The sequence below is a fragment of the Notamacropus eugenii genome, chromosome 4 (assembly GCF_028372415.1).
Source record: "Notamacropus eugenii isolate mMacEug1 chromosome 4, mMacEug1.pri_v2, whole genome shotgun sequence".
Classification (NCBI taxonomy): Eukaryota; Metazoa; Chordata; class Mammalia; order Diprotodontia; family Macropodidae; genus Notamacropus; species Notamacropus eugenii.
The window spans coordinates 69,069,610-69,091,950 of record NC_092875.1 but is presented as its reverse complement, the minus strand read 5'-3'; the positions used below and the strand labels follow the sequence as shown (position 1 = coordinate 69,091,950).

General features: G+C 48.6%; 1 protein-coding gene across 2 annotated transcripts; it reads left to right on the top strand.

Moving 5' to 3' along the window:
- Positions 1-423: 423 nt before the first annotated feature.
- Positions 424-20,427, top strand: SHC2 (SHC adaptor protein 2). Of its 2 annotated transcripts, XM_072601719.1 has the most exons (13): positions 424-1,025; positions 5,169-5,239; positions 8,303-8,363; positions 10,846-10,965; positions 13,029-13,082; positions 13,488-13,539; positions 13,751-13,877; positions 15,086-15,257; positions 15,755-15,821; positions 17,079-17,237; positions 17,904-18,205; positions 19,494-19,634; positions 20,160-20,427. In XM_072601719.1, the coding sequence occupies exons 1-12, from the start codon at positions 480-482 to the stop codon at positions 19,620-19,622; spliced, it is 1,860 nt and encodes a 619-aa protein (XP_072457820.1). In that variant the 5' UTR covers positions 424-479; the 3' UTR covers positions 19,623-19,634; positions 20,160-20,427. The 2 variants fall into 2 exon arrangements, with proteins under 2 accessions (XP_072457820.1, XP_072457819.1); XM_072601718.1 differs by having other exon boundaries at positions 19,494-20,427.
- The last annotated feature ends 1,914 nt before the right edge of the window (positions 20,428-22,341 follow it).

Sequence of the window (22,341 nt, the reverse complement as noted above, 5' to 3'; positions counted from 1 at the left end):
GGAGAATGTGATTTCTGGGGTGCAGACTAGGAGAGCCTTTTGGAGGCGCTCCTCTCTTCTGAGTAGCTAGAGGTCGAGGACTGGCTGTAGTCAAGCCAAGTCCCCGTTTCCATCACCAATGGAGCGCGAGGGCGAGGACTAGTTGGAAGGGGACCTAGGTCTATTGACTGTAGGAGCTGGGAATTGCTCAGTCTCAGTGGTGCAGGGGGTGGGGCACCCTGTCCCAGAGCGAGCCGGGAGAATGGGGGCAGGGAAAGAGGGGCTGCGGTACCCCCCAACTCCGTCCCCTTCCACCTCCCGCGGCTGCGCGTTGAGGCTGCCGCGCCGCTCAGCATGACATCATCCTGCTCTGGGGGCCTTCCGGGAGGGGGGCGAGACGGGTAGGAGCGGCCGGCAGGCTGGGGAGGTGAGTGGGGGGAGAGGAGGGAGCCGAGGGGAGCGGAGCCCTGGAGGCGCACTAGGGCGCAGGCGGCCCGGCCATGAGCAGCCGGGCAGGCCCGGGCCCCGGCCCCGGCGCCCCATCTTCTCCCCCGCCCGCCTCCCCGGCCGCCCCGAGGCCCGGGTCCGAGGCCGGGCCGGACGAGCCCGATGCTCCCACCACTTTCTGTAAGCTCCTGCCTAGGATGTCCCCGTGGAAGTTCGCGGGCCCCGCTGCCTTTCTCAGCCGCAGCCCGTCCAGCGCGGGCAAGGAGCTGGCCCCGGCGCCGGCCACCAAGGGCGGCGGCCTGGAGGAGGTGGCAGCGCCGGGATCCGGGGCTGGGCCCGGTCTGGCCGCGGTGTTAGGCGCCTGCGAACCCATGTGTGCCAGCCCCTGCTCCTTGCAGCTGGTGAGCCGCTGCCGAGGAGCGGCTGGGGCCCGCCAGGCCGGGGCTGGGGCCGGGGCGCGGGGGGTCGGGCCTGGGGCGCGACCACCCCCGGCCGGCGACGAGTGGAGTCGCAAAGGCAGTTTTATCCACAAGCCCCCGCAGGGCTGGCTGCACCCGGACGACAGGGTCCTAGGGCCTGGGGTCTCCTACATCGTGCGGGTGAGTGCAGCCGCCTCCGCCCTCCTTTTCCCCTCTCCCAGGACAACCCAGCCTTGCATCTGGCTCCCCCCACCCTAAGCGTGGACCCCTCGAATCATGAAGAGTCTTCGAACTGTCAGAATTGAATGAGACCTTAGAGGGCATCTAGTCCAACCCCCGTTTTAAAAAAATAAAAATGAAGAAATTGAGGCCCATAGGTTGGGGACGGAGTTACTTAGCTAGAAGCCTGCCAGCTCAGTCGAGCCCTAACCTATCCCAGGGTCCCAGAAGGCTCTCCCTCTTGCCCTTCTCCCTACCCCTCCCCTCCTCTCTCACGGTCTGACCCTCATAGTGAAGCATCACTCACCCCCAAGTTCCCACGGTGTCACGTGGGAGAAGAGGACACACAATAGTGTGTGGATTAGATGCTCTTTTGACTTCCCTTCCCTACAGGTATTCTTTCCTCCTAATCCCAATTAGGCCTGGAAAGAGGGAAAGTTGGAAGGGTGTGGCTGCAAACCAGTCTGGAAGGGGCATTTCAGATCCCTGTCCCCTTGCAGAAACACCCCCATCAGGTCAGCGTGACTGTCCATGAAGGTGAGAGAGGGGCCCAGCATAGAAAAGACAGAAGAATCTTAGAAGCTATGTATCATGGAATGTTAGCAGCTTCCATCATCCCTCTCCCTGAGTTCAGCCTCTCCTTTTCTCAGGCAATCTTCACAGGTGACTTGGGATTCTCCCAGCATGCCTCCTTTGATCACCTGTCTTTCTTTAACTTCTATTCAACAAATATTTGTGTATCTGCTATATGCTAGGTACTGGGTAGATGAAAACAAACCACGAACTGTCTCCTCCCTCAAGAAGCTGGTTCAGAGTCCTGCAAAAGGTTGGGTGCTGGATAACTCTCTCCCTGGTGACTTCTGAAAGGCCTGGTTTCTGGGGTCCTACTCATCACCTGGAAATGGGAACCCTTGGTTCTTTGCTTGGTCATAATGGTGGGAATCCAGGCTCTCACACTCTCTGTCTGGCTTGATTACTCAGTCTTTGCAAATAGGTCATGTTGTCACCCACATCTCTTCAGTACTTTGTGATCTGATTTCTTCTTCCCCAAAACACTTGGTTAATTCTCTCTTATTTTTATCAATGGGAAAGTTGAGTTCCAGAGAATAGAAGTGATTTGCTGGGTGTTAGAGATGGATCTAGGATTCAAATCCAGGTCTCTTTATTCCCAACCCAAGGCTTTCCCCTGTACTAAGGTTTTCTGATCCTAGGGGATCAGGAAGCTCTTTTGTTTGCTGTTGGGATTGGGAGAGGGAATGTGGATAGTGGAGAATGAAAAGGGTGGTGAAGAAAAGGGTGAACGGAGGGGGAGGTGGGAACCTTCCCCTTGCCCAATCCCAGTCTGTCAGGATGGCAGGCCAGCTGGTCCAAGGGGTGAGCAGGTTTTTAATCATATCTTCCAGACTCCTCATTTCATCCTTAATTAATTTAGTCAGAGTCCCTGAGCGCTGCTCCCTTCCCAGATGAATTATAGGATGTGTGGGATCCTGGGCCAAATTCTAACTGGATTGAAAGGGAAAGGCAGAGTGCCTTAACCCTTTCTGGCCCTGGAGGTTTCTCCAGAGAACCTTGAGAGAGTCCACAGTTCCCCATGTTTCTGGGGGAGTGTTCAGAATCTTAGATGAAAGGAATCTTGGAACTTCAGGGGCTCCTTTTGTTGTTCAGTCGTTTCAATCGTGTCCAGCTCTTTATGATCCTATCTGGGTTGTCTTGGCGAAGCAACTGGAGTGGTTTGCCATTTCCATCTCCAGTTCATTTTACAGAAAAGGAAACTGAGGCAAACAGAGTTGTGACTTGCCCAGGGTCATATAGTAAGTGTCTGAGGCCAGATTTGAACTCAGGAAAAGTCTTCCTGACTCCAGGCTTGGCACTCTATCTATACTATCTGTACTAGATGCTGGGATGGGGGGGGGGGGGGAGTGTCCTTAGAACATAGTATAATATATCAGCATGAGGAATAAACCTTAGAACACAGAGTGTCAGAACTGGGATTAACTGGGAATAGGAAATAGCTTTCTGTGGAAGGTGTTACTTAAACTTAGTTTAGCTGAAGAAAACCAGGGATTCCAAAAGGTGGAGGTGTGGCCACAGAGCATTCCAGCCATGGGGTCCAGACAGTGCAAAAGCAGGTGGGGCATAGTGGGGAAACTGAGGCCCTGTAAGGGAAAGAGACTTGCTCAAAATCACACAGCTAATCAGGGATAGAGTCAAGATTAGAAGCCAGATCTTCCTTAGACTGTAGTGCTCTGTCTTCCCCAGGGCAGGGGATTTTGTTGGATGAGTAGTAGATTTTGTTCCCCTGCTGATTAACTGGAGTCAATAAAACATTTATGAAGCATGTACTAGGTACAACACTTTGTGCTAAGGTCTGGAGATACAGAGATGAACAATTACACTATCTACAGCGTCAGCCATGAAGGAGCTCACAGTCCAGTTGCGGGCCAAGAAATGCTTGCAGATAACAATGATACAGATTAGAAAAAGAAGATGAACTACATAGTCAGTCAGTGATAAGCCCTGCCCCTACCCTCAAAGAGGCAGAAACCTAGAAAATATAGAAAGTCGAAAGAAAATAAGATGGGAGGGGAAGGCACTAGCAGCTAGAGAAATATAGAAAAACCCTGCAGAAAGTGGGATAGCTGAATCTCAAAAGAAGTCAGAGAATCGAAGAGGATGAAGTAAGGAGAGAAATCGCCCCAGGTATGAGGTACAGCCAGTACAAAGGCAGAGAGCTGGGAGATGGAATATTGTGTGTGAGAAGAGAAAGAAGGTCAGGGTAGTTGGACCATAGAGTACTCAGAAGAGAATGAAGTAGAAGACTGGAAGGTAGGAAACGGACAGATTATGATAAACTATGATAAACTTGATAAAATCAAGAAGAGGGGCAGCTTGGTGACACAGTGGATAGAACATTAGCCCTAAAGTCAGGAGGACTTGAGTTCAAATTTGACCCCAGACACTTACTAGCTGTGTGATCCTAGGCAAGTCTCTTAACCCCAATTACCTCAAAAAAAAAAGTCAGAGTTTTTTTTATTTGATCCTGGAAATAATAGGGAGCCACTAGAGTGACACAGGAAGATGACATAGTCAGACCTGCATTTTTGGAAGATCAGCTTGATGGCCCACTGAAGAATGGACCACAGGGAGTCTATTTCTCTGGGGAGAGAGCTGAGGCAGGGATACCCACCTGCAGGTTATTGCCATAATCTAGATGTGAGATGATGAGATGTGGCAGTATCAGAGGAGAGAAGGGAGGGTATGTGAGGGATGTTATGAAGGAAAATTGACATGTCTTGGCAAAAAAATTGGATACAAGGGGTGAGAGAGTTAAGAGTGAAGGATGACCACCAAGATTAAGAATCTGAGTGACTGAGAGGTTGGTGGTGCCTTCCATAGTAACAGTAAAGTTTAGAAGAAGGAAGGTTTTCTTTGTGGTAGTTTTGGTTCTGATTTTTGCAAGGGGAGTAAATATAATGAGTTTTGTATTGGACATGATGAATTGAAGTACCTACAGGACCTACAGTTCAAGATGTCCAAAAGGCCATAGGGAATGTGGGACTGCAGCTCAGGAAAGAGACGACCTCTGGATGTATAGATTTGGTAATCATCTGAATCATTACACTTATGGAAGCAGCTGAGCTCACCAAGCAAAATAGTATAGAGGAAGAAGAGGGCACAGGACAGAGCCTTGGAGGACACCCCTAGAGAGTGACTTTGGATGAAGATTCAGCAAAGGAGACTGAGAAGTAGCAGTCATTGAAACTGAAGGTGAACAAGGAAAGATTAGTGCCACCAAATGCCAGAGAGAAGTGAGAGTCCAGGAGGAGATAATGAGGTCAGAGGGATCATACCCAGAGGAGATGGGGAAGGAAAGCTGGGACTTAGATAAGAAGGATTTCAGTTGCCAGAAATGAGGAGAGGAGTGCCCTTCAAGGTGTGGAAGATGGCACAAGCAAAGGTCCCCAGGCTGAGGACATTGTGACAAGATTGGGGATTGGGTAAGGAGTTCACGTCTCCGAGCATCCATTAATGCTTAGTTCTGCCAACCCATCCAAAGGCTCAGGATCTGGGGGTTGACTCTTTCTTTCACTCTGTCTCCCTCAGTACATGGGCTGCATAGAGGTACTCCGCTCCATGAGGTCCCTGGATTTTAACACCCGAACCCAGGTCACCCGGTGAGTGCTGGGGCTCTTGTCTCTCTTGGGAGTGGGATGGGCGTGGGGCTGGTTGAGCAGACAGACAGACTCATTGCATGAAGTCAGACGCTGAAACCAAGAGTCAGGAAGGGGAATTTGTGCCTGGAGGAGTTTTATACCCTCAAGGACCCATAGTCATGACAATGATCCCTTATATTTGTACAATGTTTCAAATTACCTGGTACTTGACAGTGCACTAAGTTTGGTACCATTTATAAGACCTTTTATAGTCTAGAGAGCACTTTACAGCTTGCTAGGCATTTTCCCCATCCATTATCTCATTTGATCTTCACAGCAGTACCTTGGAGACAGAACTAGGATTATTGTTCTGACTTAACGTGGGGAAATTGAGTCTCAGAGAGAAAGGAAAGGATCATACACCTCTTCAGGGGCAGACTAGAATGTGCATGTCCTGAATTCTACTTGGAGAAGCAAGCACTGAATTGTTTTTAGAGCTTGTGAGGGGCCCCAGACCAGAGAATGTTACAGCTGAAAGAACCTTTAGAACATAGAACATGGATTGGACAGGCAGCAAAGGGACCTTAGAGACCATCTATGCCAATCTCGTCTTTTAAACATTGCCCAAAGAGGGGAAGGCACTAGCTTAAAGTCACACAGGGATGGAGCTGTTTGGTTACCCAAAATAGGACCTAACTTAAAGCATATCTGATGATTATTAGCCAGGTAACCCCTGGGAAAGTCACATCCTTCTTGGATACCTCAGATTCCTGAGGAGGTTGGATCTAATGACCTCTGAGGTCATTTCTAGCTCAACATCTCTTCCCCCGCTTCTCTCTCCTCTCTTCTCCTTCTCTCTTTTCCTCTCTCTCTGTCTTTCTTCTCCTCTCTCCTATGTCTTTCTCCTCTCTCTGTTTCTTTCTTTATGTCTTCTTCTTTTTCTTCTTCTTCACCTCTCTCTTCTCCCTCTCCCCCTCTTTCTCTCTCCTCTTTTTCTTCTACTTCTTTTTTCTCTTCCTCCTCTACTTGTCTCTGTCTTTCTTCTCTCCTCTCTTCTTTTTCTTCTCCTTCTCCTCCTCTTTTCTTCAATTTCTTCTTTTCTCTCTCTTCTCTTCCTCCTCTACTTCTCTCTGTCTCTTTTCTCCCTCTCCTCATCTCTATCTCTGTCTCTCTCCTCTCTCTTCTTCTTCTTTCTCCTCCCTCTCCTTCTCTCTTTCTGTCTCTCTCTTCTCTTCTTTTTCTTTCTCCTCTCTCTGTCTCTCTTCCCCTCCCTTCTCTCCTCCCTGTCTCTCTCCTCTCTTCTTCTTATAATTTTGTCTCTCTCCTCTGTTCTCTCCTCCTGTACTTCTCTCTGTCTCCTCCCTCTTTTCTCCTCTTTCTGTCTCTGTCTCTCCCTCTCCTCTCCTCTCTCTCTTCTTCTCTCTCTCCTCCCTCTCCCTCTTTCTGTCTCTCTCTTCTCTTCTTTTATCTCTCTTCTTCTTCTCTCTCCTCTATTCTTCTTCTCTCTCCTCCTTCTCTCTCATTCCCTTTTCTCTTTCTCCTACCTCTGTCTCTCTCCTCTCTTCTTCTTCTTCTCTCTTCTCTATCTCTTTCCTCCCTCTCTTCTCTCTCTCTCTTTTTCTCGCCCTCCCTCACTCAAAACAAAGTCAAGTGCAAGTCATGTCATCATTTCTCTGATGGCATAGTCTTCTTCGACAATGAAGGACAAACACACGCAACACACATTCTCTTCCTCCCCTTTCCCCCAGCACACCCAGGTAGAGGGAGCTCCTTGCCCATACACCTGCTAAAGACAGAGAGGAAAGGAGGGTAGAGGTGATGAGGGGGCAGAAGAGGCAGAAAAAGGCAGAGGTGAAGAGAAGTCAGAATACTGCAAAGAAAAGGTGAGACTAGTGGAAGGGGATTGGGTGGAAACTCCCTATTGCAGCAGGAAAGGAAGCTATGGGCTCAGATCAATAGCTGTGACACAGACTTGGAGAGGGTGGAGCTGAAGGGGGAAGGGTGCTTTCTATTATTTATCATCTTCTTTGCTGCCAAACAAGGAGATGTGGTGCTGGGGGAGAGGGATCGAACCAGGGGGGTTGGTGGGAGTGCCATTGGAGCTGGTGAGGTCAGCCAAGGGAGGGAGGGCATGGGGTTGTATCCCGTGGGAATGGAGGAAGCCTGATCCTTAAGCTCTTCCTTTAAATGGAGAGTCTCTGTCAGACTCGAGGCTCCTCCCTTGTTTCTGCTCTTGACTACCATTTTGGTGAAGACTTGTCATCTTACTGGGCCCATATCCCCTTAATGACCCACTCATCCCCTTCACTGAGCCTCCTTTCCCTTCATTGAGCTCCATTCTTCTCAGAATACTGGAGGTGAAAGAGACTTCCATTTCCACTGAGTCCAACTTATACCAGATAAAAGAAGTCCTACCTCAGCACACCCCACCAGTGTCTTTCCTTGATGACCTCAGTTAAGGGGAAACCCACCACTTCACAAGGCAGCTCATTCCATACCTGAATTTGAATTGAGTTTGAATTGTTAGGAAGTCTCCCTTTACATTAGCCCTAAATCTGCCTCCCTCCCCCCATTGCTTCTGGTTGTGCCTTTTGGAGCCAAAAAGAACAAATCCAATCCTTCTTCTACAGGAGAGCCCTTCAAATGTGTGAATTTCCTAATCCAGTCACTACCTAAGGCTTAGATTCCAAAGGGACCTCAGAGGGTCTTCTAAGTCCATTCCCTTCATTTTAAAATTAAAGAAATTGAAGTAACTTGCCCAAGGTCACACAGATGATGGTAAGTGTCAGAAGTGAGATTTGAACTTGGGACCTCTGACTACAGAGCTGGTACTCTTCCTAGTGCACCACTCAGCCTCTCTTCTGTAATAGCGTTATTGTGAGAGAAATGTTTTGTAAAAGCTTAAAACAATAAAGAAATGTGAGGTGGAAGTTAACATCATCTTCAGCAGTGATTCCCCCTCAACTTAAACCTATGACCCTCCCAGCTGCATAGCCTTGCTGGAGTAACTTTTCCCCTTCTCAGGGTTCTTAAGCCCTGAGCTACTGTCGATCACTCTCACATGAGGATGCTGTCTGTCCACAGGGAGGCGATCAATAGGCTTTATGAAGCCGTGCCTGGTGTCCGAGGTGCCTGGAAGAAAAAGGTGGGTGAAGTTGTAGGGAAAAGCAGACTCTGTTGTGGGAGGATAGGAGCTGAGGAGGGTGTGGAGTCTAGAGAGCAAAAACAAGGAGTTGGCTACTACCTGGGTCCTGGAAGTAGGGGACTGAGGGACAGAGAAGCAGTGCCTTGAGAATATGGGTTCCCTTCATCCACAGCTGAGGGAGAATGCAGTGACTAGCAGGGAGGGTTTGATGGGTTTTGATGAGGAACTGTGTTAGCTTTCCCAACTTGGAGAATTTCCAGTTCATCACTAGAATCCTGAGCCTCCCATTTGGATTATTCTCCAGCCCAATACTTAGGACCCTCATACTCAAATCAGGGTGCTTTTCCAACCTCACACCTAGAATCATGAGTCTCAAACCTTGATCTTTCTCCAGCTTCACACCTGGACCTTTTCTCAAACCTTGAGAACCCTGAGTTTCAAATCTTGGACCTTCCTTCAACCTCATACTTAGAATTCCAGTCTCATACCTGGATCTTTTCCCAAACCTCACACTGAGAACCATAACATCAAACCTGGACCCTCCTCCAGCCTCACACCTAGAATTCCCATCCCCAAACCTGGATCTTTCTTCAGCCTCTCACAGAGAACTCAGATTTAAACCGGGATCCTTTTCTAATCTCACACCTAGAACCTCACAGCCTCACCCCTAGAACTTCCTAAAACCTCATACCTAGAACTGACACTGTAATTATTATTACCAATCACTTCCCCTCTCTGACCCTCAGTTTCCTAAACTGTATAGATTAGGATAATAATACAGGCACTACCTACTTCACAAGGCAGTTGTAAAGAAAATCCTTTGCAAACCTTAAAGTTCTATGGAAATGTGAATTGCTATTATTAACTCCCCTCTAACCCAAACCTGGAACCCATCTAACAACTTCAAACCTTAATCTTCTTCACACCTAGAATTGTCCCAGTAGCTACAAGCCTAGATGTCCCCCTGTGTCTGAAGCGAAATCTTTACCTTAAAACTGAGAGTCACTCTTCAACCTGAAACCTAGAACTTCCCACAAATCCAGATGTTTCCCTGTCCTAAAAGCTAAATCCTGTCCCACACCATAAGCTGAAATTCTTAGCATCAATCCTTTTCCTTTTCTTTTAAAAAAAGTTTTTACTGATATCCATGCTTTCTGTTTTATATTAGCTATTTCAAGATCTCTCACTCACTCACTTTTACACACACACACACACACACACACACACACACACACACACACACACCAAATGAGCCTGTGGTAACAAAGAAAAGTAATTATTCAAAATCCATTAGCCCAGTGACTGGGTCTGACTGTATTGACTGTATGCCACTTTCTTCAGTCACCATCTCTCACTTCACTACCAGAGGGTTGTGCCTCCTCATCCCTTCTCTAGGGTCAGATTAATCATTATAATTACTCCACATGGCTTTATTTTTTGTGCCCCTTCCATCTCAGTCCTATAGTCATTATTGTATTTATCATTCTCTTGGTTCTATTTGCTTTACTTTGCATCAGTTCATACAAATTTTCCCATGCTTTTCCGAATTCCTCTGATTGGTCTTTTCTTATGGTACAATAATACTCCATTAATCCTTTGTGTACCACATTGCCTTTTGTCATTCCCTAACCAATTGGCACTCACTTTGGTTCCAGTTTCTTTCTACTGCAAAGCCCTGTTATGTGCCTCCTACCTCTCACTAGAGAGGGGGTGAGATATAAATACTGAATGAGGTGAATATTGTCAGCTATGGCTGGCACATTGGTTAGTGTTGCATAACTAGACTTCTTTGATACAAGAGAGGCTATTATTAGATGTGAGGAGTTCTTTGGAAATAGCATTAATTTTTTAAAAAACATCGTTAAAACTTTTTAGTACAATATTTTAAAAAGTGCTTCTAGGAATAGTTTGGCATATATGAAGTTTTTCTTTCTGTCTTTGACTCCTTTGGAATATATACACAATGGTGGGATATCTGGGTAAAAAGGTGTGTCATTTTCTTAGTTTTCCTTACTTCACTCTGTCTCAATTTATGGAAATCTTCTCATGCTTCTCTAGATTCTCTGCATTCATCATTTCTTAGGCCATAGTAATATGGCAGGACATTTATGAACCACGATTTATGTAGCCATTTCCCAAATGACAGATAATCACTACATTTCCAGTTCTTTGTTACCCACAAAAAGTGCTGCTCTGGATCTTTTGGCATGTGTGGGAGTTACGTTCCTGTCTTTGACTTCCTTGGGGATATATATGTTGCAGTGGGGATTTCTGAGTCAAAGGGTAGGAACAGTTTAATGACATTTTTTTGCCTAATTCCCAATTGTTTTATAGAATGCAGTCTCCTTCTCCCCCCCCCCCCCCTTTCCCCTAAACTTAGTCATTCCTGTGGGTTAGATCTGACTCTATACCCTGATCGTTCCTGAATTTTCTGGTCTCACGTCCTGGCCCAGTCAGAGTCTAATCCCTTCTCTTCCTACAGGCCCCTAACAAAGCCCTGTTCTCCATCCTTGGGAAGAGCAACCTCCGTTTTGCTGGTATGAGCATTGCAATCAACATCTCCATCGATGGTCTCAACCTTATGGTGCCCACCACCCGCCAAGTAAGCAGCAAACCTGGTGCCACCTGATTGCCACCCTCTGTCCCTCCCTTACTGACCTACTCCATCCTCATTTCTTGCCCTTGGCTTGGGGAACAGGGGTGGGGCTCCAAGTCAGGTCAGGTCCCCCTGGTTCCATTGAACTCACCCGTGAGTCTAGGAATTCTTTTCCTCTCCTGGCATGCTTGATTATTCCTGGGGGTGGAAAGAAAGAGAAGGGTAGGGTGTTGTGTCTGTATGTCTATGTATGTATGTGTATCTGTAAGCACTCCTGTTCCAAACATTTGTGTTGTATTCATCCTTCATTGCCCCTTTAGGCCAAGGTCTTTGCAGGTACTTACTTGGGGTGAGGCAACTCCCATTTATTGAATAGGACTGTTTAAGATGTAGCCAGAGCATGGCCCCTTTAATGAGGCCAAGAAAAAGGGAGACATCAGGCTGAGAGGGAAACAGCAACAGTTACTATGGATAATCACTCTAAAGTAGGGACTAGACCTATGATTTTATTAGTGTAGGAAATCCCCCAGGTAAGGAAATTGCTCCTGTCAATGAAGGAAAATTTCTTCATGAGAGTTCCTCTGTCACTTGTCTTAAAAGAGGGATGATGAGAGGTGAAAAGTCACAGACCCAGTGTTTGTGTAAGGGACTAGACATGATTCCAGGTCTGCCTGACAAGCTCCCTATACCCCATGTCTCTTATAAATATGAGGATGGGAGGAGTGTAATATATGGATGCTGGCATATACGCATCTCTGTGTGTGTCTGAGTGTCTATGAGTATGTCTCTGAGTGTGTGTGTGTGTCTGTGTCTGTGAGTGTCTCTGAGTGTGAATGTGTCTCTGAGTGTGTCTCTGTGAGTGTCTCTCCACGTGTCCCACTTTGTCAGCAAATCTGAGAGTGTAACCCAACTCTTTCAGAAACACACTATGTACCTTTCATCTCTCTTCTCCCCTTACCTGGGGCTGTTTTCCTGTCTACTAAAGGAAAGAGTTGAGTTCCATGATCTCTAAGGTCCCTCCCAATTCTAACATCCTCTGACCTATCTCTGAATGTTTCTGTGTGCATGAGGATTTGTATCTCTTGGGATGTGTCAGATTGTAGGTTTGTTTCATGGGTTTCCTGGCAGATGTGGGGCCTCAGAGAAGATGAAAATAGTGACCAGGGGTCTTCAGGGCTAGTTAACCTAACACTTAGCACTTGGCACATAGCATGTGCTGAATAAATGTTTGTTGAATTGGATTAAATTAGGAACTTTCAGCATAAAGTGCTGAATTTGGAGTCACTTCAAATTCTGTCTAGACACTAGTCAGACCCTGTATGACCCTGGGGAAATCACTTAAATTTCCTTCATCTGTAAAATGGGTGTAAAAATAGCCTCCACCTTCCAGGGTCATTGTGAGGATCAAATGAGATAACATTTGTAAAGTACTTTATATGAAGTATTATTGTCCTTATCATTACTCTCAGGGTCCTCAGCAAGGGCAGCAGTAGATTTTGCTCCAGGAGGGCAGAAATTGCCCCTGAGTCCAGCGCTGGGGAGGAGGTGAGGAAGGTGAGAGCAGGCCAATGGGGGAAAAAGAACAGGAATCCCAGGACAAACTCAGTCTGGGGTCCAGTTGGCAGTCTAGAAGAGGGAATGTAAGCAAATGTAGATTTTATGCAACGGGGCACATGTTAACCTGGAAGGGGCCCTTGCATCCAGTTCTCCAAAGTGCTGCCTGATGTGACCTTCCACAACTCCACCTCACATTTTTGCATGTAAGTACACGCATGTCCCAGGGTCCCTGCACTGGAGCAGGGAAGGAGATCAGACTGAGGCAGAGGAGTAATGAGCCTGCGGCACAATGCCAAGCCCAAGTGACGGACAAGGGATGTAGTATTCCAAATGGTGCTCAGAGGTGTCCTTTGGGGCTGATATCTCAGACTCCTGGTTCCTTCCCAGCTGCCTGGTCTCCCCTGTCCAGGGAGGAGGGTTCCTACTTTGTCCAAGGTCCACCTCAGGCTTTGCCCCTTGGGCTTAGCTCCCTGCTTCATTGTAACCCATCTCTGCCTCTCTGCCCGGGACAGATCATCGCTAACCATCACATGCAGTCCATCTCCTTCGCCTCCGGTGGCGACACGGTAAGCCCTACCAATGAGGGGGGAGCTGGGAGCCTTCCTCTGGGGGGGCAGCTCCATCCTAATCTCCTTTCCTTCCCTGCCCTGCTCTCTCCCCCAACCCAGGTTCGTCCCCACCTGCTCCTCTCTTCCCATCTCCCATCCCTACCACCACAATCACTGCATCCTTTTGCTTCCGCATCCAGCTGGACCCCTTGTTGCCAGGCAACCACCTCACCAGCTCTCCCTACCATTGGCCCTGGCCATTGCCTTTGCTCTCTGCCAATTATGCTCATCTGGTGCCTCTCTCCAAACCCTGGCCTCTGTGGACTAACCTCAGAATCCCAGGTTCCAGGGTCTGGGGTGGGGTGGGGGCCAGGAAAAGGACTTAGCTGTTCTCTCACTCTGCACACTCCCATCTGTCTGCAGGACATGACGGATTATGTGGCTTATGTGGCAAAGGATCCCATTAACCAGAGAGGTGAGACAAACCTTGGCTGGGGAGAAGAAGAGAATGGGGCATCTGGGACTGGGGGATGGTTGGAGATCCCCCTGATCTTTTGAGATTGCAGAGAGCTTTTCTGGGAGTGCTAGAGGGAGGTATTAAGGGGGAAAAGTGGGGACTTGAGGTTTCTGGGGTCCTGCTTCATGTGACATGCTCCCTGGCCTCCCCCCTCTCCCTTCTATCATAGCCTGTCACATCCTGGAGTGCTGTGAAGGATTAGCTCAGAACGTCATCAGCACCGTAGGCCAAGCCTTTGAGCTGCGTTTCAAACAGTATCTCTACAGCCCTCCCAAAGTGGCCATTCCCCCTGAAAGGTAAAGGTTCCTCATCCCTAACCCAGCTTTGGCCCCAAACCGGTTCTGGCCTCACCTGACCCAGAGAATGAAGCAGACATGGTGTAGGGGAAAGTGCCCCAGATGGGAAATCAAAAGACCCAAGTCTGAGTCCTGGATCTGTCCCTGGCTCACTGCCTTGGTGAAGTAGTGAATTCTCTATTACTAGAAGTCTTGTAGGACTGCACTGCCGACTGTTAAGGTTGCCCTAAAGAGAATTCCTGTTCAGGCGTGGATTGAATGATATTCCCTGGGAAGTCCCTTCCAGGTCTGAGATTCTGTGATTCTCAGCCCTTACTCCTTGCTGGGTATCAGTTTCCCTCTCTGTACAATGATGACTCTGTACACAGTGACCATAAGATCCCCTTGCCCAAGGTAACCTCTCACAATGATTCCTCTTCTATCCAGGGATTGTTGGGTGCCTAGTGTGTACCAGCATTGTAGGGGGAAAAGGAGGAGAAAGTGTCAGAGTCCTTGGGTTCAGATCCTGTCTCTACAGGATGCTTATTTTCTATACAAGCCACTTTTCTTTTCTCAGACTCTTTCCTCTGTAAAATGAGGGTCGAGTCAGACAGCCTCTGGGGTCCCCTTCAGCTCCGGATCTCTGATCCTCTGAGTTTCAGGCCTATTCCCTGGCCCTACATGCAAGGTTGCTAGAATCAGTCTCAGCATTGGGAGGAACTTTAAGGGGCATCTGGTCCGGTTTATCCCTGAATGGGGATCCTCACTCCAGTGCCCCAAATGAGTGGTAGTGGTATTCTTTTGGAAGACTAAGGGATGGGGAGCTCACTTATACTGGGGGCTGCCCACTCTGGTGCTAGACATTGTTAGAAATTTGTTCTTTACTTTGTGTTAAAATCTGCCTTTCCGTGGCATTCCTCCTGTTGGTCTGTTCACGAGGGCCATGCAGGAGTAGGCTCCTCTGCTGGCACTGGGGTATTGCCAGGCTCCAGAACTCTGCCAACTGCCCACCAGTTCTATGGCTCCCTGATGGCAGCAGAGAACAGTGGACATAGCACTTCCTGAAGATCATGTTCTTTCCCTGTTGTTGGTGGGGAGGGATCTTGGCACTTGGGCCTCTGATGCCCCATGAGGTCCCGGCCCCCTTGAGATCATAGAGGATTTTTAAGGAAGCTTGTCCTGCCACCCCCATCCCACTGTCCTACTCTCCCTTTGTTTCTGTGGCCCAGGATGATGGGGAATGAGGAATCAGTCTGGGGTGAGGAGGAGGAGGCTACTGAACACGACTATTATAACAGCATCCCTGGGAAGGAGCCACCCCTGGGTGGCTTGGTGGACTCCCGGCTCTGGGCGCCCAGCTATGTCCACACTCAGCCACCCAGCTCTGGGGCCTTCAGTCAGGTCAGGCTCTGCTTGTCTTTCCAGGGAATCTAGGACCTCTGGGAAAGGGGCTGCCATAGGGGGTATCCTCTAAAGATTCTTTCTATCTCCAGGGACCTGTGGTGGGAAACAGGACTTCCTAGATTCTGTCTCTCAGCATCCCAATGGGATAACAGAGAAAATGGTGGGGGGTGGGGTGGGGGTGGGGGACATAGTCAGCCATGGCTGATCAGGGCCCAGAAGGAGATAGATAAGGGAGAAGGATATTGTTCCTACCCTGGGCAGCCACTGATTTGAGGGAGAGATATGGTTTCTGTCCTTGGGGAATTTCCACTCTGAAGAAGAGATGACAGTATCAGAAGCAGCAGGAAATCTGTCTGTGGTTGTAGCTGGAGCAGCCAGGCTGGGAAGGCTGGATGGGACAGGGTAGGGTGACAAGGGGCCAGGGTTGAGAGAGGGCCAGAGGGGCTCAGGAGAAGGTGAGGAAGGGAATGCTGATGGGCAGTTTTGTTTCCTAGCTTGGATCACCTGCCCGGAGAGAGCAACGGAGTCAGGCTGGCCTGCACTGGGACCTGGGTCCTTCTGGTATGAGTCTCCCTGAGAGGAAAGATGCTGTAGCTGAAGAGGGAGGATCCTGATGGGCTGAGTGCTCATATTAGTCAGAAGAAGCTGTGGCTACCCTTCTGATACCCTACCTCTGCCAGCAGCCTGCCCCCTCAGCTCTGAGACATTCTTTGGGTTCCCTGCTATCCCTTACTGTTCCCTACTGCTTTTTATTCATTTTCCTCCCTCCTGCCCTTCCTTCCTTCCTCCTTCCTTCCTTCTTCCCTCCCTCCCTCCTTTCCTTCTTTCCTTTCTTTCATTTCTTTCTCCCTCTCTTCCTTCTTTCTTTCCTTTCCTTCCCTTCCTTCTTCCTTCCTTCTTTCTCTCCTTCCCTCCTTCCATCTCTTTCTCTTTCCTTCTTTCTCTCTACTGTCTAATCAAATCAACGCACATTTAGTAATTCCCACTAGGCCGGGGGGGCTGGGCTTAATGCTAAGGATACAAGATGAAAAAGAACATATTTCTAGGCCTCATGGAACTTGCAATCTATTAGGGGGCAGGGGAGATAAACTTAATGCAATATATAATGTGATAAAGACCAAGAGACAGCCAGACAATCCTCTCCAGACAAATGTGTGGAAGGAGAGATCATTTTCAGGTGGGGATGGGATGTGGTGGGGTTTTTTTGAGGGGGAGGAGGAGATAGAATTTTTGGAGATTTATGGAAGAGGTAAAGCCTGACCCAGGACTTTATGGAAAAGAACAATTTCAACCTTCAGGTGGGAGTGGAGAGGGAGTGCTTTCCAAGCATATGTTACCGCTAATGCAAATGTGTGGAGTTAGAAGAGAATAGAATGAGATTGGGGAACAGAAAATTATACAATTTGTAGGATATGTGAGCCTGGAAAGGGAGATTGTGTGGGGCCTTGAATAGCAATCTAAGAAGTTATTTCTTTTCAGCACCAGCTTTGAAGTCTGAAGGTCTGGGTTCAAATGTTTCCTCTATCCTGGTGACCTTCAGCAAGTGATTAACCTCTCTATAAAGTGAGGGGGCAGGATCCCTTCCAGCTCCAAACCTATGATCCCCTCACATCCTTCCTTTCCTTTTTCTCCTCCTGCCCTTCCCCTAAATTCAGAAGAATATGACCCAAAGCCTGTCCAGTTATCCAGGGAATCCAGGCGTGGTCCTGCCCATCCCTCCTGATGACTCCTCCCACCTCCCTCGTTATACCTCTCAGCCTTCAGCCTCGCCCTGGGTAGCGTGGCCCTGCTAAACTCCTCTGCATCCCCCTTTCTCAGGCCAGCCCTGCGATGATGGCTACCTGCAGGCAGACAGCCGGCCCCTGGGCTCCCGGGACTACGAGGAGCATATGTATGTGAACACACAGAACCTGGAGAACTGGGAAACGGAGCCTGCTGCTCCAGAGGAGAGTCCCAAGAAGGACCTTTTTGATATGAGTATGATGGGAGGAGGAAGGGAGGCAAGGCCTTGTCCTCAGAGAGCCCCTAATCTGAAGGCTGAATGTGGTCTCTACCCTGGGGGGGGGGGGGGGGGGAAGGGCACTCCAGTTTAATAGGGAGGGATAGATCTTTCCCTCAGGGAACTCCCAAAAGGAAGGAGATGAGGGTCCTCAGGGAGCCCTCTGCTCCCAGACAGCCAACACTCCGGAATCACCCAGGCTGGGAGGGAAGACCTATTGGCTTTGTATTCAGTCTGGTCTAATGACAGGAATGCTAAGCTGGGTTTAAATCCTGATTCTGCCACTTACTCTTAGCTGTGTGACTTTGGGCAGGTTCTGCTCTTTCTCTGGGCCTAATTTTCCTCCTCAATAAAATGAGATAGGGGGCCTGAAGGAACCCTAAGATCCTTTCCCACTCTAAAAGCCTATGGTCCTTTAATTTGACATGGTTGGATGCCCTGGTCTGAGACCGAAGTAAATTTAGAAAGCCTTTTTCTCATCATTTCTCTCATCTGTGGCTCAAAAAATCCTATGAGAGAAGTGAGCTCAAGATTACCCACTCCCACTTCATAGAAGAGGGAACTGAGGCCCCCTTGGCCAGGCACACCGTGGGTTAGGGAGTGACAGAGTACAGACTTGAGCCCCAGATCTCTTGGGATTGCAGGGCCCTTTGAAGATGCTCTGAAACTGCACGAGTGCTCAGTGGCCAGCAGTGGTCCCATCCCCATTGAGGACCAGTGGCCCAGCCCACCAACTCGTCGAGCTCCCATCGCCCCAACAGAAGAGCAGCTCCGCCGAGAGCCCTGGTACCACGGCAAGATGAGCCGGAGGGCAGCAGAGAAGCTGCTCAGGGCAGATGGGGACTTCCTGGTGCGGGACAGTGTCACCAACCCTGGACAGTATGTCCTCACAGGCATGCATGGTGGACAACCCAAGCATCTGCTCCTGGTGGACCCTGAGGGCGTGGTAAGGAGGCAGCCTCAGACACCAGAGCTGGCAGGGATTTGGGAACTAGCTAGAGATCATCCAAGCTGTTCCAGCTCAGTACATCAGCAAGCATTTATTAAGTACCTATTACATGTCAGGTACTGCCCTAGACACTGGAGATACAAAGATAAAAATGAAATAGTCCTTGACTTCAAGAAGAGAAAGGGAGAGTGGGGGGGGGGGGGGAGAGGGAGGGAGAAAGGGAAAGAGAGAAGGGGGAAGGAAGAGAGGGTGAAGGAGAGAGGAAAGAGGGAGAGAGAGATAGAGAGAGAGAAAGACAGAGAGAGAGAGAGAGAGGAGGGATACAAGAAAAAGAGGAAGAGAGAAGGGGGAGAGGGAGAAAGAGAGGGAAAGAGGAAGAGGGAGGGAGAGAAGAAAAAAGGGAGAGAGAATGAGAGAACGGGAAGAAGAGGGAGAAATAGAAAGAGATGGTTAGAAACAGACAAATAGAGCCAGAAAGGCACAAAGATAGAAATATGAATACGTAGGTAGAGAAAAAAGCAACTATCCTAAGAAGCATATACTCCATCAGACAACATACATACACATACACGAGTATATTCAAAATAAATATACGACAATTTCACAGGAAGGAGTGGGGATAGAAAGGGAGGGAGAGAGAGCCAGAAGAAGACTCTCTGACCTGTAAGCTTCCTTCCATCTCTGAAATTCCGTGGCAGGAGCCTTAGAACACAGGAGTTCACCTCTGGAGGGGCCTTAGAATATATTTGAATGTCAGAGCTGGGAGGGACAGATCATCCTGTCCAAATGGAGGAAATGTGACCCAGAGAGGGAGAAGACTCCCTTAGGATCACACAGTGAGTCAATGGTGGAAAAGAGACCAGAAGTGGCCTCCTGGCTTGGTTGGCCTGACCACACTACTGCTAGAAGGGCAAGAAAAGGGCACTTTGAGACCTAGCCCGGCTTGGACAGATACATCTTGTGCTCTTATTTTGGGATCCCTAGCCTAAAGATACCTACTGTCTGCTCTGACTGGTTGTGTGTCCAGCTGGTAGCTTTTGAACTGTGGTCTGAGAGGAGTGCAGTGTGTGTATAGCATGGCAGTGTTTATCTTGCGAGAAAGAGGAATTTGTCCAGATTTTCTAATCCAAAACAGAAAGGGAATTTTCTTTTGTATCAAATCCCAGAAGGCAGATCCCCCAATTCTCTCTCTCTCTCTCTCTCTTTCAGGTTCTCCCCTCTGCTTGACCCATCTCCCAACCAGGGTTTCCTTTCCCTTCTCTGATCGGTTCCCTCTGTGTTGCAGGTTCGGACCAAGGATGTGCTGTTTGAGAGCATCAGTCACCTGATAGATTACCATCTGCAGAATGGTCAGCCTATCCTGGCTGCTGAGAGTGAACTGCACCTTCGTGATGTGGTGAAGCGAGAACCCTGACCTGGCCTAGGGGTGTGTTCCAGGGAAAGGGTGCTGTCCGCTTTCCAGGGTCCCTGGGACTGGGCTGTCTAAAGAGGGATAAAGAGGCCAGGCTACAAGTGCCCTTTCCCTCACCCATTCGTCACATGTACTGCATCATAGAATGTAAAATATAAGATATTAGAGATGGGAGGAATCTTCAAACACAGAATGTCAGGGCTGGGAGAGTCCTTAGAACATGAAATTTCAGAGCTGGAAGGGCCTTTGGAATATAGAATGTCTGAGTTGGGAGGGTCCTTTGGACATAGACTATCAGAATTCTAATCCTAGGTGGGCAGAAGACCTCTCTGGCCATTTTTTTGTCTATCAGATGAAATGGCTCTAAGGCTGCTCCCAGCCCTGGCAGCATATGTTGTAGGATCCCTTTTAGTCTAGAAGTTCTGTGTTCAGCATTCTAGGGTCCCTTCCTGTTCTGAAGTGCTATGGTTCCTCTCCCTTGGATGCCCCCAGTTTCCAGGTGGTTCCTTTTCCATCGGCTGCCTGTCCTCACCCTTACAGGTCCCAGCTTTGGGCTGACCTCTTGCTCTTCTTGGATTTGTATGGCTCTGCCCAGCACTGACCCTGGGGTTGCCGCCATCACTGCTAGCCTTCTGAGTGAAGGACTGGCTGCTTCTTCTCCCTGGGCCAAGGGGGATGGGCCAATCTGGGTCTCTGGGAGCCCCAGCCCCACTCCCTGCCTTCATTCACCTGGCGTGAATGTGTTCATACCAAAGATGAAACTTTTTCTGACTTTTTTTTTAACAAACAAATAATAATAACAAAATGATGGATGACTTCCAAGCTGGTAACCTTATTCTCAAACGGGTTTGGGGATCCATAGGATCATAGATACAATCCTGTCCACTTCTTGACTGGAGCCTGGGTTCCCCTGCTGTAATGTGGGTGTGTAATTCCTGGGTAGGGGGGAGGTCAAGTTAAGGTGCTTGGAGATCCTCAAGCTGGATGGATGTGGGGTCAGAGCAAAGGTGAGGATCAGCATAGAATGATGATAGGAGCCAAGATCACTGGCCCTGTTCTTGCTCAGACCACCCCCTTCTCTTCCCCTCCTTTCCTCCCACACCACTCAGGAACATTAATGCATGAGCTTCGATAGGACAATCTCTTATGCTCATTAGGGAAAAGGAAGCCATATGATATTATAAAACTTAGAGCTGGAATGGACATTAGTAATGAGCTGGTGTGATGCTCCGATAACTCGTGGGAAGGAAACTTGGCATTTGGGAGGTGGGGCATGGAATTTTCTGCTCCTCCATTTCCATCACTCCCCATCTTCCTTACAGACCTGCTAACTCATTATAAGTTCAGGCACCAGGATTCAGGGATGCAGGTGGGAAGGTCTTCCAACATCCAGAAGAACTCTAGGATCTTTCATTTCAGAAAAGCCCTTGGGGTCATTAAATCTAGTTCCCCATTCTCCTGATGGGTAATAAACCAGTGGGCAACTAGGTGGTGCAGTGTATAGAGCACCAGTGCAGGAGTCAGGAGGACCTGAGTTCAAATGTCACCTCAGACACTTGATACTCACTAGCTGTGTGACCTTGGTCAAGTCACTTAACCCTAATTGCCTCATCCTAGGTCATCTCTAGTCATCCTGATGAATATCTGGTCACTGGATTCAGGTGGCTCTGGAGGAGAAGTGAGGCTGGTGACCTGCACAGCCCTCCCTCACTCAAAACAAAGTCAAGTGCAAGTCATGTCATCATTTCTCTGATGGCAGGGTCTTCTTTGGCAACGAAGGATGAACACATAATAAACCAGTACTCAGAAATGGAAAGGGATTTGCCCTGGGTCATTCAGCAAGGCAGCAGCAGAGTAGGGCAGGTATTCTAACAATGGCCACTTCACACTTCCTCCTTCCCCAGTACTGCAATCGGTGACCACAATTCTCTCCTTGCAGTTACCTCTCCCTAGATTTGGTATTCAGAACCTGTTTATAATTAAATCTGGGAGTGGCCAAATAACTTGACCTCATTTACATAGAGCTACCCAGTCTGGAAACGAACCTTCCCTTCCCCTCCACTCCCCTCCTTTTCCCTTCCCTTCTCTTTCCACCCCAGGAACTAGAGCTACCAGTCCCAGAGTATGGTGGCCCCAATGCAAGAGCTCTCTTCTCTAAACCCAACATCAAATAACCTTTCCCATGCCCGCCCACCTCCAAACCCTCTCCAGAGGAGGAGGACAAATACAGGCTGGGAGGGCCTCTGCACCATTCCTACAGGCTGGTGATTTCATTGGTTGGTCTAATGAGCTGCCCATGAGGAGCTTCTACCAATTCAGGCTGGTCCTTTCTCTGAGCCCTCCTCTCAGAGAGTTTAACTGTTAAACTCAAATACAGGTAGGAGCCACTAAACCACACACAAGAGATCCCTGCCATATGAATCCTGACTTAGAAAACTACAGAGTAACATTATCTATGTTCTACTGTATTTTATCTTGTTAAATATTTCCCAGTCACATTTTCATCTGGATCCTGATGCACTGGGCAATGTTATGGGCTACACTTCTCTGGCCTAGGGCACTGAGAGACTAAACAAAGTGCCTAGGATCACACAGCCAGTATGTCTCAGAGGCAGGGTTTGAAATCTTCTGAGCCCCAAGACTGACTTTTTCTCTGTCTTACTGTCCAGTCTCTACTTCTACAGGCCTTGCAGTTCACAAATAAATCACTGTCTTCACAGCA

Coding starts and splice junctions, on each gene's coding strand:
- SHC2 (XM_072601719.1), top strand. CDS start 480: ATGAGCAGCCGGGCAGGCCCGGGCCCCGGCCCCGGCGCCCCATCTTCT. Junction 13,540..13,750: donor GGATCCCATTAACCAGAGAG/GTGAGACAAACC, acceptor CTTCTATCATAG/CCTGTCACATCCTGGAGTGC. Junction 18,206..19,493: donor TGGTGGACCCTGAGGGCGTG/GTAAGGAGGCAG, acceptor TCTGTGTTGCAG/GTTCGGACCAAGGATGTGCT.